This window comes from Fringilla coelebs, assembly GCF_963513975.1.
Source record: "Fringilla coelebs genome assembly, chromosome: 4".
Classification (NCBI taxonomy): domain Eukaryota; kingdom Metazoa; phylum Chordata; class Aves; order Passeriformes; family Fringillidae; genus Fringilla; species Fringilla coelebs.
The window spans coordinates 3,254,768-3,275,021 of NC_140032.1; the positions used below are offsets into that span (position 1 = coordinate 3,254,768).

Consider the following 20,254-nt stretch of genomic DNA (forward strand, 5'->3'; position numbering starts at 1 on the left):
GATCAGACTCTGAGTTTCTCTCTGTCCCAGCCCAGGTCCTTCTGCCATGATCCTGAGCCAGTTTTGCACATCAGGTTATCTGTCCTATTTCCTGATGTGTGCAGATGTCTTGGGTAGCCTAGAATGGCTCAAATGGCATGAAATGCCCATATTCAATCCAGAATTAATTCATATTTTTTCTCTAATGAAATTTAAATATGTCTCATTCATAGACACCTCATTGGAATGGAGAGGTTTTGATCCATGAGCTGAATCCCACAGAAGGTACCAAAAAAAAACCCCCAAACCTTCTTGTCAGTGACCTTGGTGTCACTCTGTGTGTTGTGAGTCCCCAGGGAGGGACCCTTAGAGGTCTGAAAGTGGAAAAAAAAAATGGAAATCTTTGTCACTGTCGTATTTTCTGAAAAATCTCTTTTCCCAGGATTTTTCTCCTGGGAAGCTGAGAAGCCTCAGAGAAAAAGGAAAACAATTCTTATCTCATTTGCTTCTCCTGTGTTTTGCTGCTTTGGAATGTGGTTTGGGGATTGTTTATCCAACTGGTGATTGTTTCTTTGTTTTCATGTGAATTGTTTTAACTTAATGACCAATCAGGGCCAAGCTGTGTCAGGGCTCTGGGGAGAGTCACGAGTTTTCATTATTATCTTTTAGCCTACTGTTTGTATCCTTTCTGAATTCTTTAGTATAGTTTAGTATGGTATTCTTTTATATAATATAGTAACATAAAATAATAAATTACCCTTCTAAGAACATGGAGTCAGATTCATCATTCCTTCCACCGATGGGGGTCCCAGAAAATCCCCCAAACCTTTGCCCAGGATGGCTGAAGTTTCTTGGGAAACCTCTGGGGATTCTCCCAGCCCCAGCTACAATCTCTGTCCTGCTAAAAGATTGTAAAAGTCTTTTTATTGATGGGCTGCTTTTCAATTTCTGAGTAGCAAAATAAATTTCCCAGCAGGAACTGGTGCACAGGGATGGCAAAATCTTTTGACCTTGATGACGTGATGTCCATTTAGGACTAAACTTGAATTTTCCATTTTTTTTGTTTCCCTTATTTTTGCCTGTGGGCAGGGAAATGCAGGGTGAAATTTTGGCATGGATGGGCTGCCAGTGTGCAGAGGGAAGGGACACAGAGAGGGCTGGACCTTCCCAGAGCCTGGCTCTTTCTGAGTCCCCTCTCTGAATTCTAAAATTCAGAAGGGATAGAGGGAAAAAAAATAAAAAGCCAACAGTGAAATATCCCTAGAAATATCCTCCCAGCTGACAGCAATTGCTGCCTCAGGGATTTCTCAGCTCAGAGATTATATAATGCCCTTGATGGGTTTATCTGTCACCAAGGCACCTAATTGCTGTTCTAACCCCTGCAGACAGATGCAATATCTCGTGGTGATGAGTTGCACCCTTCAAAAATGAGCCATGAGAAGAATTACCTCACTCACTGGGTTCATTTTGATAATTGGGTTTGATGCCACCATGAGAGGCAGTGAACATTCAGTGCTTGTCTTCTCCCCAGCACTCCTGGTTTTACAGACCTGGATTCTCAGTCATCAGAGTGCCATTTGATTTAAATGTTCCCTGGATGGAAACTGTCCTGTAACTTTGGTCCATTTGAAATCCATTCTACCCTTTTTGAACTGAATAATCCCAAAAGCAAGCAGGAGTCAAATCACACATATTCAGAGGTGGAAAGATATTTTCAAGGTCATTCTCAATCTCTTCCAGTCTCCATTTCTTCAAATGGAGAATAATTTGAATAATTTTCACCTCTGACTGCTATCAAATATTGATCCAGTGTCTTCATGCTAGATCTCCTTTTGATTTTCCCTTTTTCCTTTCCCTTCCCAATCTCAGATATGCATCATATAAATAAGAATCCTAGAATGGTTTGGGTGGGAAGGGACCCTAAAGCTCATTTCATTCCACCCCCTGCCGTGGGCAGGAACCTCTCCCAATGTCCCAGGTTGTTCCAAGCCCTGTCCTGCCTGGCCTTGGGCACTTCCAGGGATCCAGGGGCAGCCACAGCTGCTCTGGGCACCCTGTGCCAGGGTCTCACCAGAAAGGCTGGGAAGAATTTTTCCCTAATATCTAATCCAAACCTGCTCTCTAGATGTGGCTGGTGCCATCCCTTCCTGCCTGTGTGTCAAGAAACTGAGAGTGTTCTCTCCTGACTTGCTTTTATCATTAATTCTTCCAAGAGGGAAAGATTATCCCTGTGAAATTGCAAAAAAATGTCTTAGAGAAATAAGCAAGAGTGGATAATTTTCAGGCTTTTCTTCCTCCCTCCTTCATCCCCTATAACCCTTGTTTTAAAAATCAGACACAGCAACAATTTACAGCAACGTTTTAGACAGGTTTGTGCATGTATTTGGTACAAACAAACAAAAATATGTGCATTCTGTTTCATAGAGCTTACATCAATCTGGCAGAACCTGAAACACAAAACAGAAATAACTCCGGCTAATAAATACATCTGGGGATGAAAAATAAAAATCTATACATAAAAAATTCCAACGTTCTGCTAAAGAAAATGTACACTTATATACACACTGTAAACAATAGTAATGCAACCCAGCTGCAGCCCAGCTCAGGCTGGCAGGGACCTTCCTTCCCTCGTGGACTTGGGAGAGTCCAGTGACACAAAAACTCGTTTTCCACCCCCAACCCTTGGTTCCTTGGAGCAGCAAGGTCTGAGAATGCAATTGTGACACAGAGCCAGTGCAATGAGGTGGGATCTGATGGATAACTCAGGTGCTTGGGGAAATGGCCTGCCTGGAAAACTTGCTGGAGCAGGGCCATTCCCTCAGCTGGTCACACCCTTGTGGATCCAGGGAAATCTGTGGGATGGGACTGAATTTACCTCCTGAAAGGCTGAGCCCGTTTTCCCAAACTTGTGGGAGCTTGGAAATTAGGGGATTTAAGGAGAAATGCTCAATTCCAGACACTCAGGTCATATTTCATGAAAGCTTTTCCTTCCTCCCTGCCAGCAAAGACAGCCCTGTCTCCTCTAAATGAAGCTCTGCATGAGCAGCCTCAGAGTCCAGTCCTGGCACAGCTTCTGATGCAAGATGCCAAATGAAAGCAGGGTGAAAACCAAGAATTTTTCCTGAATGCAGCACAGCAGAGCTCAAGGCTTTCCTACAGCTCCTTCCAGGGCATCTCCTGGGTCCAGATCAAACACAGTGAGTAAGTGAGCCAGAATTTGGGCATTCATGTGTGTGTGTGTGGCATGTGTGTGCTTAAACTGACTTTATTTTCTGCCTTGTAGGTCTGTAAAGACTTGGGATGGACAGGCAGCAAACCTCCAGACTAATCCTTTTATCCTTCTCAAAAAGCTTTCAAGGGGCTGGAGGCTGTAAATATAAATATTTCAATATTGGAAAAAAAAATAAAAAGAAAAATTATATTGAAAAGATCAGGGAGAAGTGTAAGCAGTAATACCAGCACATTTATGGGAGTGCACTGCTTGCCAGCATTTGCTAAATGTTCATTTATAGAGGGATGTTTGCCCATTTGTAGGAGAATGCCTGGTATTTTGGGAATGACACATTTATATAAACACAGTGAAGTGTGTGTGTATGTCTGTCTGTCTGTCTGTCTGGTCATGGGTGTCCTCTCCCTGGTTCCTTCTCTGCCACATCCCCAGTGCTTCCCATCAGGATCCCAAAAACACCCAGGAAACCAGCGGCAGCTGCAGTCCTCACACCACAGAATGACTTTTTGTGCCACCCCATCATCACTGTAAGGTCTCACTTCCCTTCAAAGCCAAATAAACTGGGGAAAAAAAATTAATTCCCCACAGAAGCTCCCATGGGGTGTTGGGAAGTCCCCTGCTTTGGTAGAGCAGAGCTGGAAACCTCAGGCTGGTTTTGCAGAGCTGGAGAACGTGCAGGTGGTTGTGAGTCTGAGTTCAGTGTAAGTGCTGGGGTTTGCTGCTGGGAGGAAAATATCTGGACAAAATCTGCTGGTATTTGTGCAATAATTGGTCCAGTTTGTCCTGCATCAAGTAAAGGGTGTTGAGACAGGGTGAGCTCCAGATATCTTGTCCCGATATGCACTGCACAAAAGAGTAAAAAAATAAAAAAAATTCCAACTTTCCCCTGTTCTGTTCTCCTTTAAAGCAAATCAGAACATCAGAAAGAAAGGTGACATTCTCCTTGCTGTGCCTGGCAGCCTTTAATCTTCCTTTGGCAGCCACCCTGTGTGGGATGAGCCAGATGTGCTGCAGGCACTTCCATGAAAGGGTTTGAGGGGCAGTGCTGATGTGGAGCAGTTTCCATCCAGGACATGTTTCTACCCCTCAGGACTTCCCACTCCTGTTCTTTAGCTCCCTGCCTTGGGGCTCTTCACCTCAGATCCCTCCTCTGCCTCCATCACCTGCGTGTCTCCCGCTCATGGCTTACGCTGATGGTCGCTCCTTGGGGCTCATTATCTGAAATCTGATTAAACCCCTCTGAATTCTGAAACCAGTGGCTGGTTTCAAAAGTATCCATGGCCAAGTAGAGTTTGGGTGACCATTTCCTGAGCTGCCTGGTCAGGGTGGGCTTGCCATGGCTTCAGCTCCTGGAGTCTCCTGGGGAAGGCTGTGGTGTCCACATTCTGGGACTGTGAGCAGGGGAAAATCCACTTTAATTGTCATTACTCTTGGCACAACCAAGGCAATCGTTGGCAGCCACCAGAAGTTTGATGCATGAAGCATGTGGGAAGTGCCTTGGGAGAAGGATGATGAGTGTGACCCTGACTGGGGAGATCCCTCGACTTGAGTGAGCTCCAGCTGCACCTCAGCTCCACTTCAGCTTGGACTCTAGGGGCAGTGGAATTGCAAACTTCCCACCTCAGCCATCCCACCTCTCCTGAGCCACAGCACAGGCTGGCTGAGGACCCACATTACAGAACCACAGAATCATTATGGTTGGAAAAGACCTCTTGGAATCCAACCATCAACCCAGCACCACCCATTCACCATCAAACCACCTCCTCCAGGGCCACATTCGCGGTCTTTCAAACACCTCCAGGGATGGTGACTCCACCACTGCCCTGGGAAGCCTGGTCCAGTGCCTGACCACCCTTTGAGTGAAGAAATTCTTCCCAATATCCAGCCTAAATCTTCCCTGGCACAACTTGAGGCTGTTGTCCTGAGTGAAGCCCCTGGGATGCATTTTCATCCTGCATTTTTTGAGAAAAATAACGAGAGCAAAGAAGGGGACAGGAAGGTTTGGGGGTGACTGACACCAAAAGGAGCTGGTTTCTCTGTGTGTCACAGAGGGATGTTCACTAAAGCAAGGTGGGTTGCAAGTGTTTCCCTGGAAACTGAAATGCAAAATGCTTCACAGGATGGAATTAGAGGAGAGAGACCTGCACACCCCCTGGCAACAGTGCACACATCTGGAATACCCCTCTGGCCTAAAACCAGGTGATGTGGAAGGGCCAAAGCTGTGGCCGCTGCAGAGATGATGACTGAGAGCTGGGATCCCTCCACCTTGCTTGGGAATACCTCAGTCTGCTCTCCCTCCAAAGCCAAGGCCTCCTCTGGATGTCCTGTTCAGGACCTCCGAGCTCCCAACCCACCCACAGAAAGGATCAGCTGCCAGCTCCTGCTTGGCAGTGTCCTTCCTGGCTGCTGCCTCTGGATGGAGACATGACCACAGGTGCTAAGGCAGGGTTGGCAACTTTTGGGATTCAACCTTTCCATTAGATTTCACGGTGGTGTTTTTAAGGCAAAGGAGACATCCTGGTTTCCCTTGATTGCACAGCTTCTTCCAAAGCCAAAGACAACCAGCCACCAGAGGAGACAGCTCTTGCCCTAAGGTCATATCCACACCTTCTCCTCCTGCTGTGGCTCGTTAGAATGGGATATGCCACTGGCTCTAATTTGAGGAGCCCATAACCCCACAGAAGGGGCTGAGCTCCGTGTGGGGGACGCTTGGACAACCTTTGGGCAACTGCATTTAATACCTGATCACTGCTTCCAGCCTGCCTGACAGACCCACAGGTGGTATCCCTCCATGTCTCTGCCACAACCTCTAAAGAAACCATCGACAGCTGCCCCAGAGGCTTCAAATATCTGTTTCTCTCAGCCCACAGCAGTCTGTTAAGTCGTGGGTTTGGTAGTCGATGGTTTCTGTGAAATCATGAGGGATCCCAATCGAGACAGACTCCACCTCTGTCTTGTAGGTGGCTGTGGCCCCCCCTTTGCTGGAGCCCCCCCGAATTTTGTTAGAAAGGCTGTTCATCTTCTCCTTCAGCTGCGTGGACGCCGGCTTCTGGAAAGGCGTCAGCATCTTCCAGCCCTTGAAGCTGAGCGTTCGCCTCTTAGCGCCTCTCTCCTGGAAGGAGGAGTTAAATATGAAGGAGCTGTTCAGGGTGTTAATCCTGGGCCGTAGGTCTGTCTCTGAGTCCTGCACCGAGCTGTTGATGGAGGCTCCTCTCCAGTGGTGGTCGTAGACCCTCCAGAGGGGCCGGCGCCGCCGGCGGCACTGGCACTTGAGCAGCCGGATGAACGCGCGCTTGAACTCCTTGCTGGAGCAGGGGTAGATGATGGGGTTCACGCAGCTGTTGAAGTACCCCAGCCAGAAGATGATCTTGAAGACGATTTCTGAGGGCTTCAGGGATGGGAAGAAAGAACCTTGGGGAGAGATTGAAAGGGACATGGTTAGAGGAAGTGGAAGGATGTGGCGGAGTAAGGGCGATAAGGTGTCGTGGGGTGACCAGGAGGTGAGTTTTCTTGGGAAGTTATGGCCAAGCTTTGCTGGAACCAGTTCTCTGAGCTTCCTGGAGGATGGTTTTCCTCCAGCAAACAGCCCAGGGAGCTTTTATGTAGTGTCAGTCGCAAAGCTGGTGGTCAATCCAGGCTGGAAGAGGTGAGATGTGTAGAAAAGGCTGATGGTAGGGTGGTTGTGAGACCCTGGAACATGTTTCCCAGAGAAATTGTGTCTCCTCACCCCTGGAACTGTCCAAGGTTAGGTTGGATGGGGTTTGGAGCAACCTGGCCTAGTGGAACGTGACTTTCAAGTTATTTACTGCCTCCAGACTTAATGACTTCAGCATAAAAGTATGGCCACAGCCCTGTCACCTGCACTGAGAGAAGAGCAACACCCCTTCGCCTCCTCCTCTCATGGCCCATCAGTGTCACACTCTGTTCAGATTCTGTGGTGATGCTAGGGGGGCTGTTAAAGTGGGCTCAGAATAATATCCACTGCCCCAAAGCTTGTCCTGGGTACTTTAAAACACTCTTGTCCACCCAGTCCCTCCTTAGGTTTTTGCAGAGTTTCCCAGTGGTTTTCTCAGTGAAAAAGCTGGAGATATATTTTTTTTTCGAGCCAGAAGATGTCAGTGTTGCTCCCACATGGCCTCAGAACAGCATTCCCCGCTTGGATCTGAAATAACTTTCTGACTCAGCCTTAATTTCTTTTAATTTTAGCTCCAGATGACAAATCATGCCACCATGTGACTGAGCGTTAATTTGTATTTTAGTAAATAACATTAACTCCAGATATCATTATTATTTTCCCCTGCGCTCCTAAGCCTGGTGTCAAAACAGTAAAACAGGTGCCAGGAGCCAGAAATTCATGACTGACACTACATAAAATCTCCCCAGGCTGTTTGCTGGAGGAAAACCATCCTCCAGAAGCTCAGAGAACTGGTTCCAGCAAAGCTTTTGTACACCCATCCCTAAAAAGTGGAGAAATTCCAGCCAGACTCAACATTGGGTATGTGGGCAGCTCCACCACGGGTATGTGGGAGGACACAGACACATCCCAGCATTTCATGGTGGCTTGGCAGGCAAGGCAGATGAAATACCTGCTGAAGGCACACCCAAGGCAGGCAGGAGCTCAGGCTGGCTGTCAGTGCGGCTGAAGGGGGCATGGAATAAGGACAGTGAGCAGGACTGACATCTCTGTGCTGGGAAGGCTCAGGGCCTTCCTGGAAATGAAGGCATTTGCAGCTGAATGAGCAGCTGCTGCTGGTGGCTTTGAATGGAGCAATGATTGTGGAATGGTTTGGGTTGGATGGGATCTGAAAGATCATCTTGTTCCAAACCCCCTGCCATGGGCAGGGACACTTCACCAGCCCAGGCTGCTCCAAGCCCTGTCCAGCCTGGCCTTGGGCACTTCCAGGGATCCAGGGGCAGCCACAGCTGCTCTGGGCACCCTGTGCCAGTGCCTCACCATCCTACAGGGAGGAAATTCTTCCCAATCTCCCATCCATCCCTGTCCTCTGTCAGTCTGGAGCTGTTCCCTGTGTCCTGTCACTCCATGGCCCCATAAATAGTCTGTCTCCACCTTCCCTGTCAGCTCCCTTGACTCCTTCTGCAGAGGCAGTGACCCCACCTTGGTTTCAGATAAAAGGAATTTATTCTCTTGGGGACAGTGCTGAGATTTCCAGGTTGGCTCTGGGCTGCTGGAATCACCAGTTTTGATTTTAACCCCACCAGAAACATCTCCCTGAGTGACAGCCAGGGAGCTCTGAACCACCCCAGGGGTGCTGGGGCCATCCCCCTTTGCCTTCCATACATCTCCAGTCTCCATCCCACCAGGGCTTTGACCATCTCCCTTTCTCACTGTGCCCCCAGCCCACCCCCCTGGACCTACAGAACCGTGGATGTGTCAGGAAATGGGACCCAGGAAGATGAAGGACTTCACTGAACATGCAACCCTGCTTGTTCCCTTGTCAGGGAGAGGTTCCCTGCCTCAGTTTCCCCACAGAGAGAGGGTTAATTATCAACTACTCCTCACAGTGTTGCTGTGAACTCCCTTTGCAGCGTGCTCTGGGTTCTCAGAGGAGCTGCAGCTCTGTGGAGCATTTTTTTTTTTTTTTAGCTTCAAGAGAGAGGAAAAGAAAACAAAAAACTATGGCAACAAAGCAAATAAAAGAAGGGTCTCTTTTTAAATTCAACTGGTAATTACTGCTTGAGCCAGGCTACTTAAGAGATTGGTGCTTGCCTAAACAGCCGGATGGTTGCTAAAATAATAATTTCTATCTGGTGTTTAGCAGTTCAGGGCACAATGCAGTTTCTGTACTATGTGCTTTGTCTTTTGCATCCAGATAGAAAACACAAATTGAAAAGGAAAAGAAGCTATGAATTCTCTGAATTTCAACTCTGGCTGGTTTTCACCCAGCCAGAACCTTGTGTACATATGAAGACAAGGGGCCCATTAGCATCCTCATTACTATGCAAATTAGCGTGCCCCTGGGAAGGGACGTGTCCTGAGTGCAGCCACAGTTTCCTCATTTCCTCACCCTGGGATGAACAGAACTGGGCAGGGAATCCCCAGAACAGCTCCTCTGCCTATGCTGGAGCATCAGAATCTTCTGAAGGGCACTGGGAGGCTGCACAAATGAGCACTTGAGGAGTTTTTTTAGGGAATGAGTAAAAAATCTAAGAAATCAGCTCTTGCTTTCATGCACTTGAATATGCAACAAGACTTTGAGGGGTTTTGGGCTGGGCTTTGTGACAATTTCTATATAAATAGGTGAAAGTCAGTACTGAGTGATGGACACTTGAAGAGCTCAGGAAACACAGAAGGATGTGTCCAAGGTTCAGAAATGTGAGTAAAAGATGAGCAATAGCAACACAGAGTGATACACCAGCACTTCAGTCTGTTACTTCGGTGTAAGAGCAATTTTTTGTGATCTGGCCCCAAAAACATCAAGGCCACTACAGGGCAACATCAAAGAACAGGAATCATGATTTCTGTAGGATCTGTATCACAGTCCAACAGGAAATTTGGTCTTGTTTAAAGAGGAGCTTTTGCTGAGCACTCAAAATCCACCCTCTGGGCTCCTCTCCTGGGCATCCAGCTCAACACCTCATGGGGTGAGGGAGGAGGAGATGGTGACACCCACCTTAGGGACATCCATCAGGATTTGTAATAATAGTGCTGGGGTTTTAACAGTCCATTTGGAACTTTATTCCTTCCATCATTTTATAAAAAGATTATCCCACATCTTGCAAGACCTGAATCTGACAGAGCTGGGTCAGGGCAAAGGCTGTATGTCCTGTTGTAACCCTAAATAATTATCTTCAGGACCATTCAGAAATTAAGAAGGCTGCAGGTGAGCTCAGGAAAAGCCTGCTTGCAGCTTGCAAAGCGACTGAAGTTACAGACTAAACATGATCTGAAGACTGAGCTTCAGTTTTTTGGTGATGCAGAAGTCGAGCCAATAAAGTGTGTGCTCATATCTTTTTATAAAATCTGTTATTGCTTGTTAATGTCACCATGCTCATATTTGGGGAAAACCAGGCAGGTAAAAATCCCTGGAGCCACGGGCATACTTCCCAAAACTGTGATGCTCTGTGGTGGGTGGCAGTGGATGCAATCTGCCCTCCATGAATCCAAACACATATCCCATTTTTTTCAGGTTGTTTGAGCTAACACAATCTCATGATCTCTCCTCGCCTGCCCTTCTCCACCCTGCCCTCCCCATGACTCACTGGAAGGTGATATCACTTGGATTGTTCAGAGCTGCTGGCCCCAGCGTTCAGCCCTCAAAAAAATAAAGCAAAACAAGGAAAAAAAAAAAAAAAAGAGCCAAATGCACCAATGCAAATGGAGCCAGTCCAATCTAAATTCTGGCCCTGGCTCCCAGTGTACAGCCAGAATTCATGAGCAGGCTTAGTTGGCAAGGGCATCTTTGTTGTAAAAGGTCCCTGCTTTGCAGCATGTCCTGAATAGTCCATGGAGCAGGAATGCTGCAGATGTGGGAGCAGGTGGGAAGAAAAAGGGACAAAGTCATGTCCCAGCTTGGAAATGCAAGGACCAGCAGGACTGCTCAACCCTGATAAAGGTGTTGCTGTTGCTTGGTGTGGGCTTTGTACCAGGAATGGGCTTGCAAAAAAATAGCTTTTGGAGAGCTGGGCCTTACAGGAGAGGGAAGGTGAGACCTTCCACAGGAGGTGGCAGGTGAGCAGCTAAGAAGAGGACATGGTTCATCTCACAGCAGGTTGCTCAGCTGTGGATGTCCCTGCAAGCAGGAGGTAAAAATTGATTGGCCAAAATCATGGAAAATTAAAAAAAAAAAAATTAAATTACCAATGTGTGAACCACTCTGTTTCTGAGCTAGGAAGCTCCAGAAATCCATCTGCAGGATTAGGAAGCTCCAGAAATCCATCTGCAGGATTAGGACTGTGGTGGGCACAGGTGTGCCATCACCTGAGCTTCTCCTGGACGTGCCTCAGAGGTTCAGGAGGGGATTGAGACCTGCCTTGGGAGGTATCAGAGCAGCTAGGCAGAAGAACTGCAGCTGGATGGAGAAAAAGCCCTGGCACAGGAGGTACCACAGCTGCTCACTGTGGGTCCTCCTGGCCAAAGGAAGTCAGAGAACCATGGAAGGGTTGGAAGGGATCATAAAGCCCATTTCATTCCACTAGCCCAGGTTGCCCCAAGCCCTGTCCAGCCTGGCCTTGGACACTTCCAGGGATCCAGGGGCAGCCACAGCTTCTCTGGGCACCCTCTGCCAGGGCTCCCCACCTTCATATTCAAAAACCTTTCCCTTGTATCCAGCCTAAACTGACCCACGCTCTCTTCCTTCTTTTTTTTTTTTTTTCCTGACTCTCACAAAGTAAATTAAAAGAATCATGAGCTGCCCCTTTCTGCTCAATACCAGCTCGCATCTCTCCTTGCCAGCTCCTTCCTAGGCCCCCATGAGGGACAACCTCCCTGGAGCAGCTGCCAAGCTGTGGGAGAAAGGGCTGGATTTCAGCAAGGATTCTCCCAGTGGTGGGACTCAGATTCCCACTGGTCCTTCCCAGCCTCCTCCTCTGCTCCCTATTAGCCACCTCCACTGGGTATTTGTAGGCATATCAGGGTCCCTAGAGGGTTAACACCTCCTTGGTGTGCCTTGGGGTGATCAGGGAGTTCACTGCCCTGCTAGGATGGATCCAAGAGCTGCTTGGCCTGGGGAGGAGGACAGCGTGTTCACAGCCACTCAAGCATTTTCCCTGGAGGACGATGGCATTGGGATATCGGGTGGAATTCCTCAGGCCTGTCAGCCCTGCAGCCAACCCCATAAACAATGTCACAGATAAGCAGCAGCTTCCCCATGAAAGCCCCAGTGAGCTGCCTGCTTGTCTCTCTGCTGCCTGAGTCCAGCTGGTGCATCCTGGTCTGGCCCAAAGAGAAGCAGGAGGAGCCACCACTCCCCTGAGCACTGCTGACCTTCCAGGCAGTGTTTTGTCCCAGGTCACGGTTGGGGAGGTGCTCCTGGAGAGCCCCTGGCCGTGCCAAACCTGGTGTGTGGGTCCTGTGGGGAGGGGGAACCAGTCAAGGGCTCTGAAAAGCACCAATACTCTCAAGCAGGATCTCAAATGTGAGGTCTGAGTGTGGTTTGTGTCGCCACGTTTCTCTTCCCAGAGAAAAGCAAGGCACAGTTCTTCCCAAGAATATTTCTGGGATTCACATTCTCTGAACCTCAGAGAAAGGAAAAATAATTCTTATCATTTGCTGTGCCTGTGTTTGTGCAAAATAGGAAGAATATTTACCCAAAGTGATGGTGTTTTGTTTCCTTGGCCTATCAGGGCCAGGTGTGTGTGTGTGTGTTGGGACTGAAGGCTGACAGTCATGAGGTTCTGGGCAGCTGTGTGCAGAGCTGAGTTCTTAGAAAATTCAGTTTAGATATAATGTAACATAATGTAATATAGCATAATAAAGTAATTAATTAACCTTCTAATAAGATGCAGTCAAATGCATCCTTCTCTCCCCTCATTGGGGATCCCTGCAAATACTATAGTTTGTGTGTCAGCAAGATGAGGATAATGAATCAAAGCCTTGCTCTGGTCATTCACTGTCAGATTCACTGCCCCCAAACCCATCTCCCAACATTTAGGAGTATGGTCCTAGTGATGTCCCAAAACTTTTCTCTAAGGTGCTGCACATCAGTAGGACTTTGACCAAAATTACCCTTTATTCCCCTCAAAAATTGGAGATGATCTCAGAGTAATCCTGGGAATTCGGACCACTGGTGTGAGTAATTGATGTGAGGATGTTGATGAGGCATCAAATTTCCTGAAAAGTGTGGTTTTTGTGTGAATCACCTGCCTGAGTTCAGGCACCTGAGCAGGTCCTGGGGCTCCTCTTACAGTCACTGGCTTAGAGGGCAAATTTTGTGATGAGAATGGAGAGATCTCTCTCCTTCTGAGTGTAAGCCACGGGGTAGAGGGATCACAGCAGGTTTCAGGTGACTGGACTCAGACTCCTGGCTCATCCAAGGTTATTCCTGGTGGGTTTCACCCCCATGTCATGATCATCCGGTGGGCTGGTGCTCTCTGAGAAGTTGCCAAAGCTTCCCATGCACCAGTTTCTCCCCTGTGTGGGACAGACTTTGATCACAGGAAGAATTTCAGCAGAAGGTGAAGTGAAAAGCCACACAGGTTCCTCTACACTGCTCCCTGGCAGAAACTTCACAACTAATTTCAGGAATTGTGAACGGCGCTAATTCGCTTAGCGTGATCCAGCCAGACCCCTCCAGATGAATTTGGTCCAGGGAACAAACCCATCCTCAAAAAAAAAATAAAAGGAATTGACTTTGCAGCCCCCCAGCACTGCCCCAGCAGACTCTGCTCCCTAAACCACCTCCAGATGCCCTGGTGCCACATCACAGGGCAGGGAATGCAAAGCTCCTGCTCCACACTGCAGATCCAGGCTGGTGGGCTGCCACACAGCCCCCCTGCTCTGCCACAGATCCTGAGCTTCACAAGGCAGGAGTTATGCTGCAGGACCACGGGGGACAGGCTTTGGGCAAGATCCTGTGAAGTATTTACTCTGCTCTGCTCTACAGCTCTTGCTCCAGGGGCTTGAGATCATAAACTGGCTTTTTTTCCCTTTTTTTTTTTTTTTTTTTGACAGTATAGCTGCTCTTAGTTTGATTCCTGAGCAAGTTGTAGCTAAACTTTGTAATTTGCTGAATATTACTGAGAATGTGATCTTTTGATATGAGGTGAGAGGGACTTAGAGTTTTAAAATATAGTAATATATATGAAACAAAATAGAAGTTTTAGAGCAGAAACCAGTTATTCCTCTTTACCTTCTTCTTCCTTCTTCTTCTTCATAAATGTAAGTAATATTTTGTGACTAGACAAAAATGTCCTCATTGAAGACTTTAAGTAATTAGTTATTAAGTTAAAAGTAAAAATAATTTATGTGTAATTTCTTAATTAAATAGTTTAACCTTAAAAGACCTTATAACAAAAAATAGTTAACCGTTTTGTACATTGTTAATAAAAGACTACAGAACTCACTGCTGTGAAACTATAACATAGATAAGAAATAATAAACACCTAAGTCTAAACACAAACTATCATCTCGAGTACCTTCAATCCCAACCTCAACAAAAGTAAAAAAAAGAAACCAAAAAACAACAAGGGGGTACAAAGAAGGTTCAATCATACAATCAGGGAATAGTTTGGGTTAGAAAGGACCTGAAAGATCATTTAGGTTCCACCTTCCACTAGCCCAGGTTGGGGGGGCTCCAAGCCCCAATATCCAGACTTGGACACTTCCAGAGATCCAGGGGCAGCCACAGCTTCTCTGGGCACCCTGTGCCAGGGCCTCACCACCCTCACAGGGAAGAATTTAATTTAATACCCAATTTAAACCTACTCTCTTTCAATAGAATGCATCTCCCTTTTCCTGTCACTCCATGATTTTGTAAATAGTCTCTCCATCTTTCTTTTATCCTTTCTCTTTCTTGTATCCAAATCCTTTTATATACCATCTTTCTTGGGAGGGCACTGACCCTTCACCTGGGGACTCACAGCTGAAATCATCATCTGCAAATCCCCAGAATGTCATTTCATCCATTGCATCCTCCTTCCAAAGACCTGGATGTCCCATGCACAAAACCTTCTTGCCCTGCAGGGAACACACCACATTCCATATTTCATGAGGGATGTCTAAAGAAGAAAGTCATGTTTTAAACAAAGGAATAACTCAGGAATTGTGGCCTGGTACTGCAGATGGGTTGATACCAAGGTCTGTAAGGAGAGACTGTGCCTGCACAAAAGAAGCCCTGAGTGGTGCATCTTGCCTGACTGGATTTCTCCAAGGTATTCCATATGGTTTTCCACATGGAAAGTGGAAAGTCTTCTGGAGAAACTGATGCACTTTGGTCTGGAAAAATGGTCTGTGCAGCGGGTGGGGAACTGGCTGACAGGGCACACCCAGGGAGAGGGGGTAAAAAGCTTCTTCCCAAAGAAGCAGCCTGTCAGCAGTGGGATCGATATTGCTCCCAACATCTCCAAAGTGTTTAACACCTCCAAAGTGAGGTGGATGGATGATGGGATCTGGTGAATTTTCCTGATGATACTGATGCCTTGTAAAGGCTGACCTAGAATGGAGACTAGATGGAGGTAAAGAATAAAGTAGGGATTTATTAGAGGCCTCAATGGATGCACCTTGGGCAGCACAAGAGCCCAGCCAGGGCTGCACCCAAGATGAACCAAAATGGTCCCAAAATGCACAACAGGTCACAAGGTCTCTCACTTTGAGAAGTTCTGCTCCATTTGCATCTTGGAGTTCATTGTCCAATTATAGCTTTATGAAGTCCCACCCTGCTTGTTTTTCTCTCTCCAGCCCACAGGGTTTGTGCTCTTGGGCTGAGATTTGGATCATTTGTCCTTGGTGCCCAGCTGGAGCAGGAATTGTTTTGTCTCCCTGCTCTGTGCACAGAGCTCACCATCCTCTGATATGAAGCCCAGACCCACACACTAAAGCAGCACAGCATCTGAAAAATATAAAAGCCAAAACCTGAGGCATCAATGCCAAAGAGAATGAGGAAGTGGACACTTCAGGAGCAGGGGCCACCCAGGAAGACCTGCATCAACATGAGCATCACCAGCAGAGATGAAGAAGAAGTTGTCCCACTCTACTCAGTGTGTTCAGTTTTGGTCCCCACCAGGCAAAAGAGACGTGGGCAGGCTGGAGAGGGTCCAGAGAGTGGCCAGGACGATGATCCAAGCACTGGGAAGCTGCCATGTGAGGAAAAGCTGAGAGAACTGAGCTCGCTAAAAGAAGGCTCACGGGGAGGTTTTATCGCTGTGTGGCTACAAAAAAAAACGTGGCTCCCTTTTCACAAGGAGTCACCTGGAAAAGATGAGGGGTACAAGTTACTCCTGGGGATATTTCTATTGCACACAATTTTTCACCATGACAACCATCAGCCATCAGAATAATTTACCCAGGGCAGTGGTGGATTCCACTTTTGAGATTCAGCTGGGCACGATGCTGGACCATCTTGAGCAGATTGTGCTTTTGCCAGGAAAAGTTGGACCAGATGTTCCTTCAGGTCCCTTCTAACCTGATATTTTGTGATTCCATAAGTTTTCCCTGCTTCTTGATTTTTAACAGGAGCTTTGTGGACTCTACCCAGGCAGGACTAAGCAGAGGGACAGGAGAAAATTTCTGAAACCAGATCTGGGCTTGGATACTGCAAACCAAACTCTGTAATAAATCTTTTAAATGGTTAAGGCTTTCATGGCAGAATCACAGAATGGTTTGTGTTGGAAGGGGCCTTGAGGACCATCTAATTCCAACCCATATCCTCAAATCATTCTGCTCCATCCAACTCACTTCAACACTGCCCTGAAATTGCCTTTTTGGCTGCTTGTTTCATCCTCCAAGAAGAAGGCCTGGGCAGCAGATTCAGGACACAGACAGTGCTGAATAAAGCGTTGTCAACTGAAAGATGGACTTTGAAATTAATCACAAAATTAAAAGGAAGATGAAGATGTAGGTGTTTGACATCTGACTTTTAGTACAGACTCCCTTAAAGGTAATATTTTTGCAGTGTTCCTTATGCTTGGGAAAGATATATGTGTGTCCAACTCCCTGCTCCTTGATTCACAAATAATAGCCTGACTCACAAAAAATAGCCTGCCCCAGAGGGGAGCTTAAAACAAATCTTAGAATCATGGGACTCAGCAAAAGGACATAAATAAAATTAATGAAAAAAAAAAAGATAAAGACAAGACTGACCAGTCTGGCAAATCCAAAGGGAGATATCAGGAAGGTTCTTATTTACCAGATGCAAATGAAGGAAAAAAAAGTCTCCTGAGAGAAGGAAAAAGTCAGGGCAACCGAGCTGCATGTCAAGAGCTCTTGTCCTGCTGTCTGAGCAGGAAGGAGACTGGGATCCATGTGCTGATGTTGGATTGAGCTGAGCTCCGTGCTGGGATGGCTCACAGAGGAAACACGCTCGGGGCAGCCTTTAAAAAGAAAATTTCCATCTGGCTCGGGATCTGAACGAACACAATGGCCTTGTGGGGTTGCTAAGCTCCCTCCAGGGCAGTGCAGAGCTTGCTCAGAGAGGAGCATTCCAGGGGCTCTCCGTGCTCCAAACTGGAGCATCCTGAGCTCGTGCTGTGCCTGAGCCTGGGAATCTCTTCCCTGAGCACACCGTGGGGAAGCACAGCCAGGATCACCAGCTTGGGGAAAGGAAACATTTACAGACATGCTGCCTTGCTGCCATCTCAGCAGGGATAAGCCAGAGGTAGAATGTCTCATGGGCAAAAATCCAACAACAGGCATTGATTTTATAGGGGCAGTGATAAGATGAGGGAAAATGTTCTTGAACTGGAAGAGGAGGGATTTAGATGAGTTACCAGGAAGAAATTCTTTTCTCAGAAAGTGGGGAGGCTCTGGAACCACTTCCTCAGAGAAGCTGTGGCTGCTCCTTCCCTGGAAGTGTCCAAGGCCAGGTTGGACAGGGCTTGAAGCAACCTGGGATAGTGGATGGTGTCCCTGCCCAGGACTAGAATGAGATCTTTAAGGTCCCTTCCAACCCAACCCAACCCAACCCAACCCATTCCATGATTCCATGACAAACTGTTAATCCTCAAATTTTCTTGCTGGCTGGCTCCCTTATACTCTAGTTTTCCATGAGCCATTTACCAGGCCTTCATGGACTGTCAGGATCTGGAGAGCACGGTTTGGGAATTACAGTTCCAGACTACTCCTTGCATTTATTGGGAGTGGTACTTTGTGGTGAGACCTCCAGTTGCTGTTCAACTCCTTTTAACACCTTTCTTAAACTGCCCTTTGCAAGGAACTGTTGTTCTTTGGTGGCTTCTGCAAACACAAGTCTGGCTTCCACTCACCTCCAAGATAAAATGTCCCTTTTCTTTCTATCAAGCTGCCTCCTCCACTCTGCTCAGAAACATTGGGAATGTGTAATTTTTTTTCCCAAATGAAAAGGTAAGCTTGGGAAATCCTGTGGAAAAGGAATGGAGGGGAATGATTCTCAAGCAAGCCATCCAAGTCATGGAAAAACCACTGTGTTTGCTGGGTTGGGCCCAAGACCACTCTTTGTTTTTCCAACTCAGAAGTTCTTTTCTCTGCACTTGGTTTTCTAAGAATGTGAACTCACCCGCCCCGTCCTGTTTACAAGCTCGTAAATATGTAGATCAGATTTGGCTGCAGGGTAGGCCTTGGAAGGGCTGAATCCTGCTGGGAACACATGGCATTTTATGTACAGCGAGGCCAGATCTGCGCTGCACAGAGGAAAAAGCCAATTTTTCATTGGGACCAACCCAGCTCAGCGAAAAAAAAATTGAACCCAGCGCAAAACGCGCAAATCCCGACTTCAGTTTGAAGCTCAGGGTGAGCAGAACTCACTGGGGTGGGTGAGTGTGGCCAGCACCCCAAGAGAGGTGACACCCCTGGTCTGGAAGGACCCTACAGTGAGCCATGGTGGTGGCTGATGGCTGGGAATGTTGGGGAGAACGTCGGGATGTCGGCGTTGGGAAAACGCGATATCAAGAGGAAGTGTGGGAGCTTCCTCGGCACATTTCCACCGTGCCAGCCCCCAGGGCTTTTCTGTTTGTACCAGCACTGGGCAGACAGGACGTCAGTGGAGCCTGGCACTGCAGCCCGTGTCCCCTCCCAAGGCTGCCAGCTCTGATGGATGCTGGACAGCATCCTCCAGAGAGCCGCACCGTGGCGTCACGGAGGAAAGGGTGGGGGGAGGCAAAAAGGATGGGGGAGGTGGGTATTTTCAGCTCTGACGAAAAACTGTGGCTGGTTTTGCAGGCTCAGGAGGGGTTATTCAAGATCAGCCAGCCAGCTTCTTATTTCTTTTCAGGCTTGGAGGGGAAAATCCTCCAACGCCTGCCCTGTTTCCGCAGTCGGCTCCAAGGCACAGCCCTTTTGGCTTTACTTTGCATGGAAAAATCCACAGTTTCTCATCGCTCACTTTCTCTTTCTCGATGTTTTTTCCTGTGATAAGAAGGGAAAATTAAACCCCCTAACCATATTTCCGTCTTTTGCCCCAACCTGGAAATATTCAAGGGAGATAGCAAAGAGTTGGTCTGTGTCTTGCTAGCCCTGAAAGACATTTTTCAGCTGATATGGAGCTCTAAACACATTGCACTTCAAAAAGAGACATTTTCCCCCCTCTCTCAGAAAACAATGGGTCAGTGGAACTGAGCTCCAAAAATATATCAGGAGCGGTGAGATTACAACATCCTCATCACTCCCAACAGTTCCTGAAGCCCTTAACTTGAAGGGATAAACTCTCCTGTGAAATGCTGCACTGATTGCCTGTGAAGGACCCCTCTGACTTGGTGCTTTCCCTCACCTCCACAGGGAAGGTCACATCTGTCTGATGTGACCACAGAATTGTGGAATGGTTTGGGTTTGAAGGGGCCTTGAAGATCACCTCATTCCAACCCCTTGCCGTGGGCAGGGATGGCACCACTAGAGCAGGTTGCTCTTCTCTGGTTATTCAGCAGTGATGCACTTAAGCCACGTGTTTTGAAAGAAGAGGTAAAAATTGGCTGCCTGTTTGTCTTTTCCACAGAGCTGAGCCTGGGACAAGCACAGAGATGATGCTGGGAAGGACCAAGAAAGGTGGGAGCAGATGAACCATTACCTCACAGTGGTTTTGTACGAGCTTTACAGCCACAGGGAGTTTTAAGGAGGTATTTCAGGAGAGGGAATGCAAAAACCATGCTGCATTTTCCTGGTTTAAATGCCTGCACAGGGCAATGGGATCTCTGCTGAGGAGAGAAGAGCGTCTCAAAGTGTCTCATTATGATAATGAGGCCCTCTCTCCACTGACATTCTTCCTGCTCCATCTCAGCCCTATCCCTATTTATTTTTTAATTTCGGAACCTGAAGGGAAAGGATGAAGATTTGCATTCCATTTTCGTGGCACTTTGAGTACTGCCCATGAGATTCTGTCTGCCTCTCTTCCACCTTTTCCTTGGATAAATTTAAGTCTCTTTGCTCCCATGCTCCTCTCTCCCTGCTCAGAAATATCAGACGTG

The 20,254-nt window shown here is 47.5% G+C and overlaps 1 protein-coding gene across 1 annotated transcript in view; it reads right to left on the minus strand.

Moving 5' to 3' along the window:
• Positions 1 to 2,423: 2,423 nt before the first annotated feature.
• The window catches only part of ADRA1D (adrenoceptor alpha 1D), a 44,347-nt gene continuing 26,516 nt past the window's right edge, over positions 2,424 to 20,254 (minus strand). Inside the window, exon 2 of the mRNA XM_084204179.1 lies at positions 2,424 to 6,619. Within this exon, the coding sequence (XP_084060305.1) occupies positions 6,051 to 6,619 (569 nt within the window). The 3' untranslated portion in view covers positions 2,424 to 6,050. The remainder of the gene's footprint in view (positions 6,620 to 20,254) is intronic.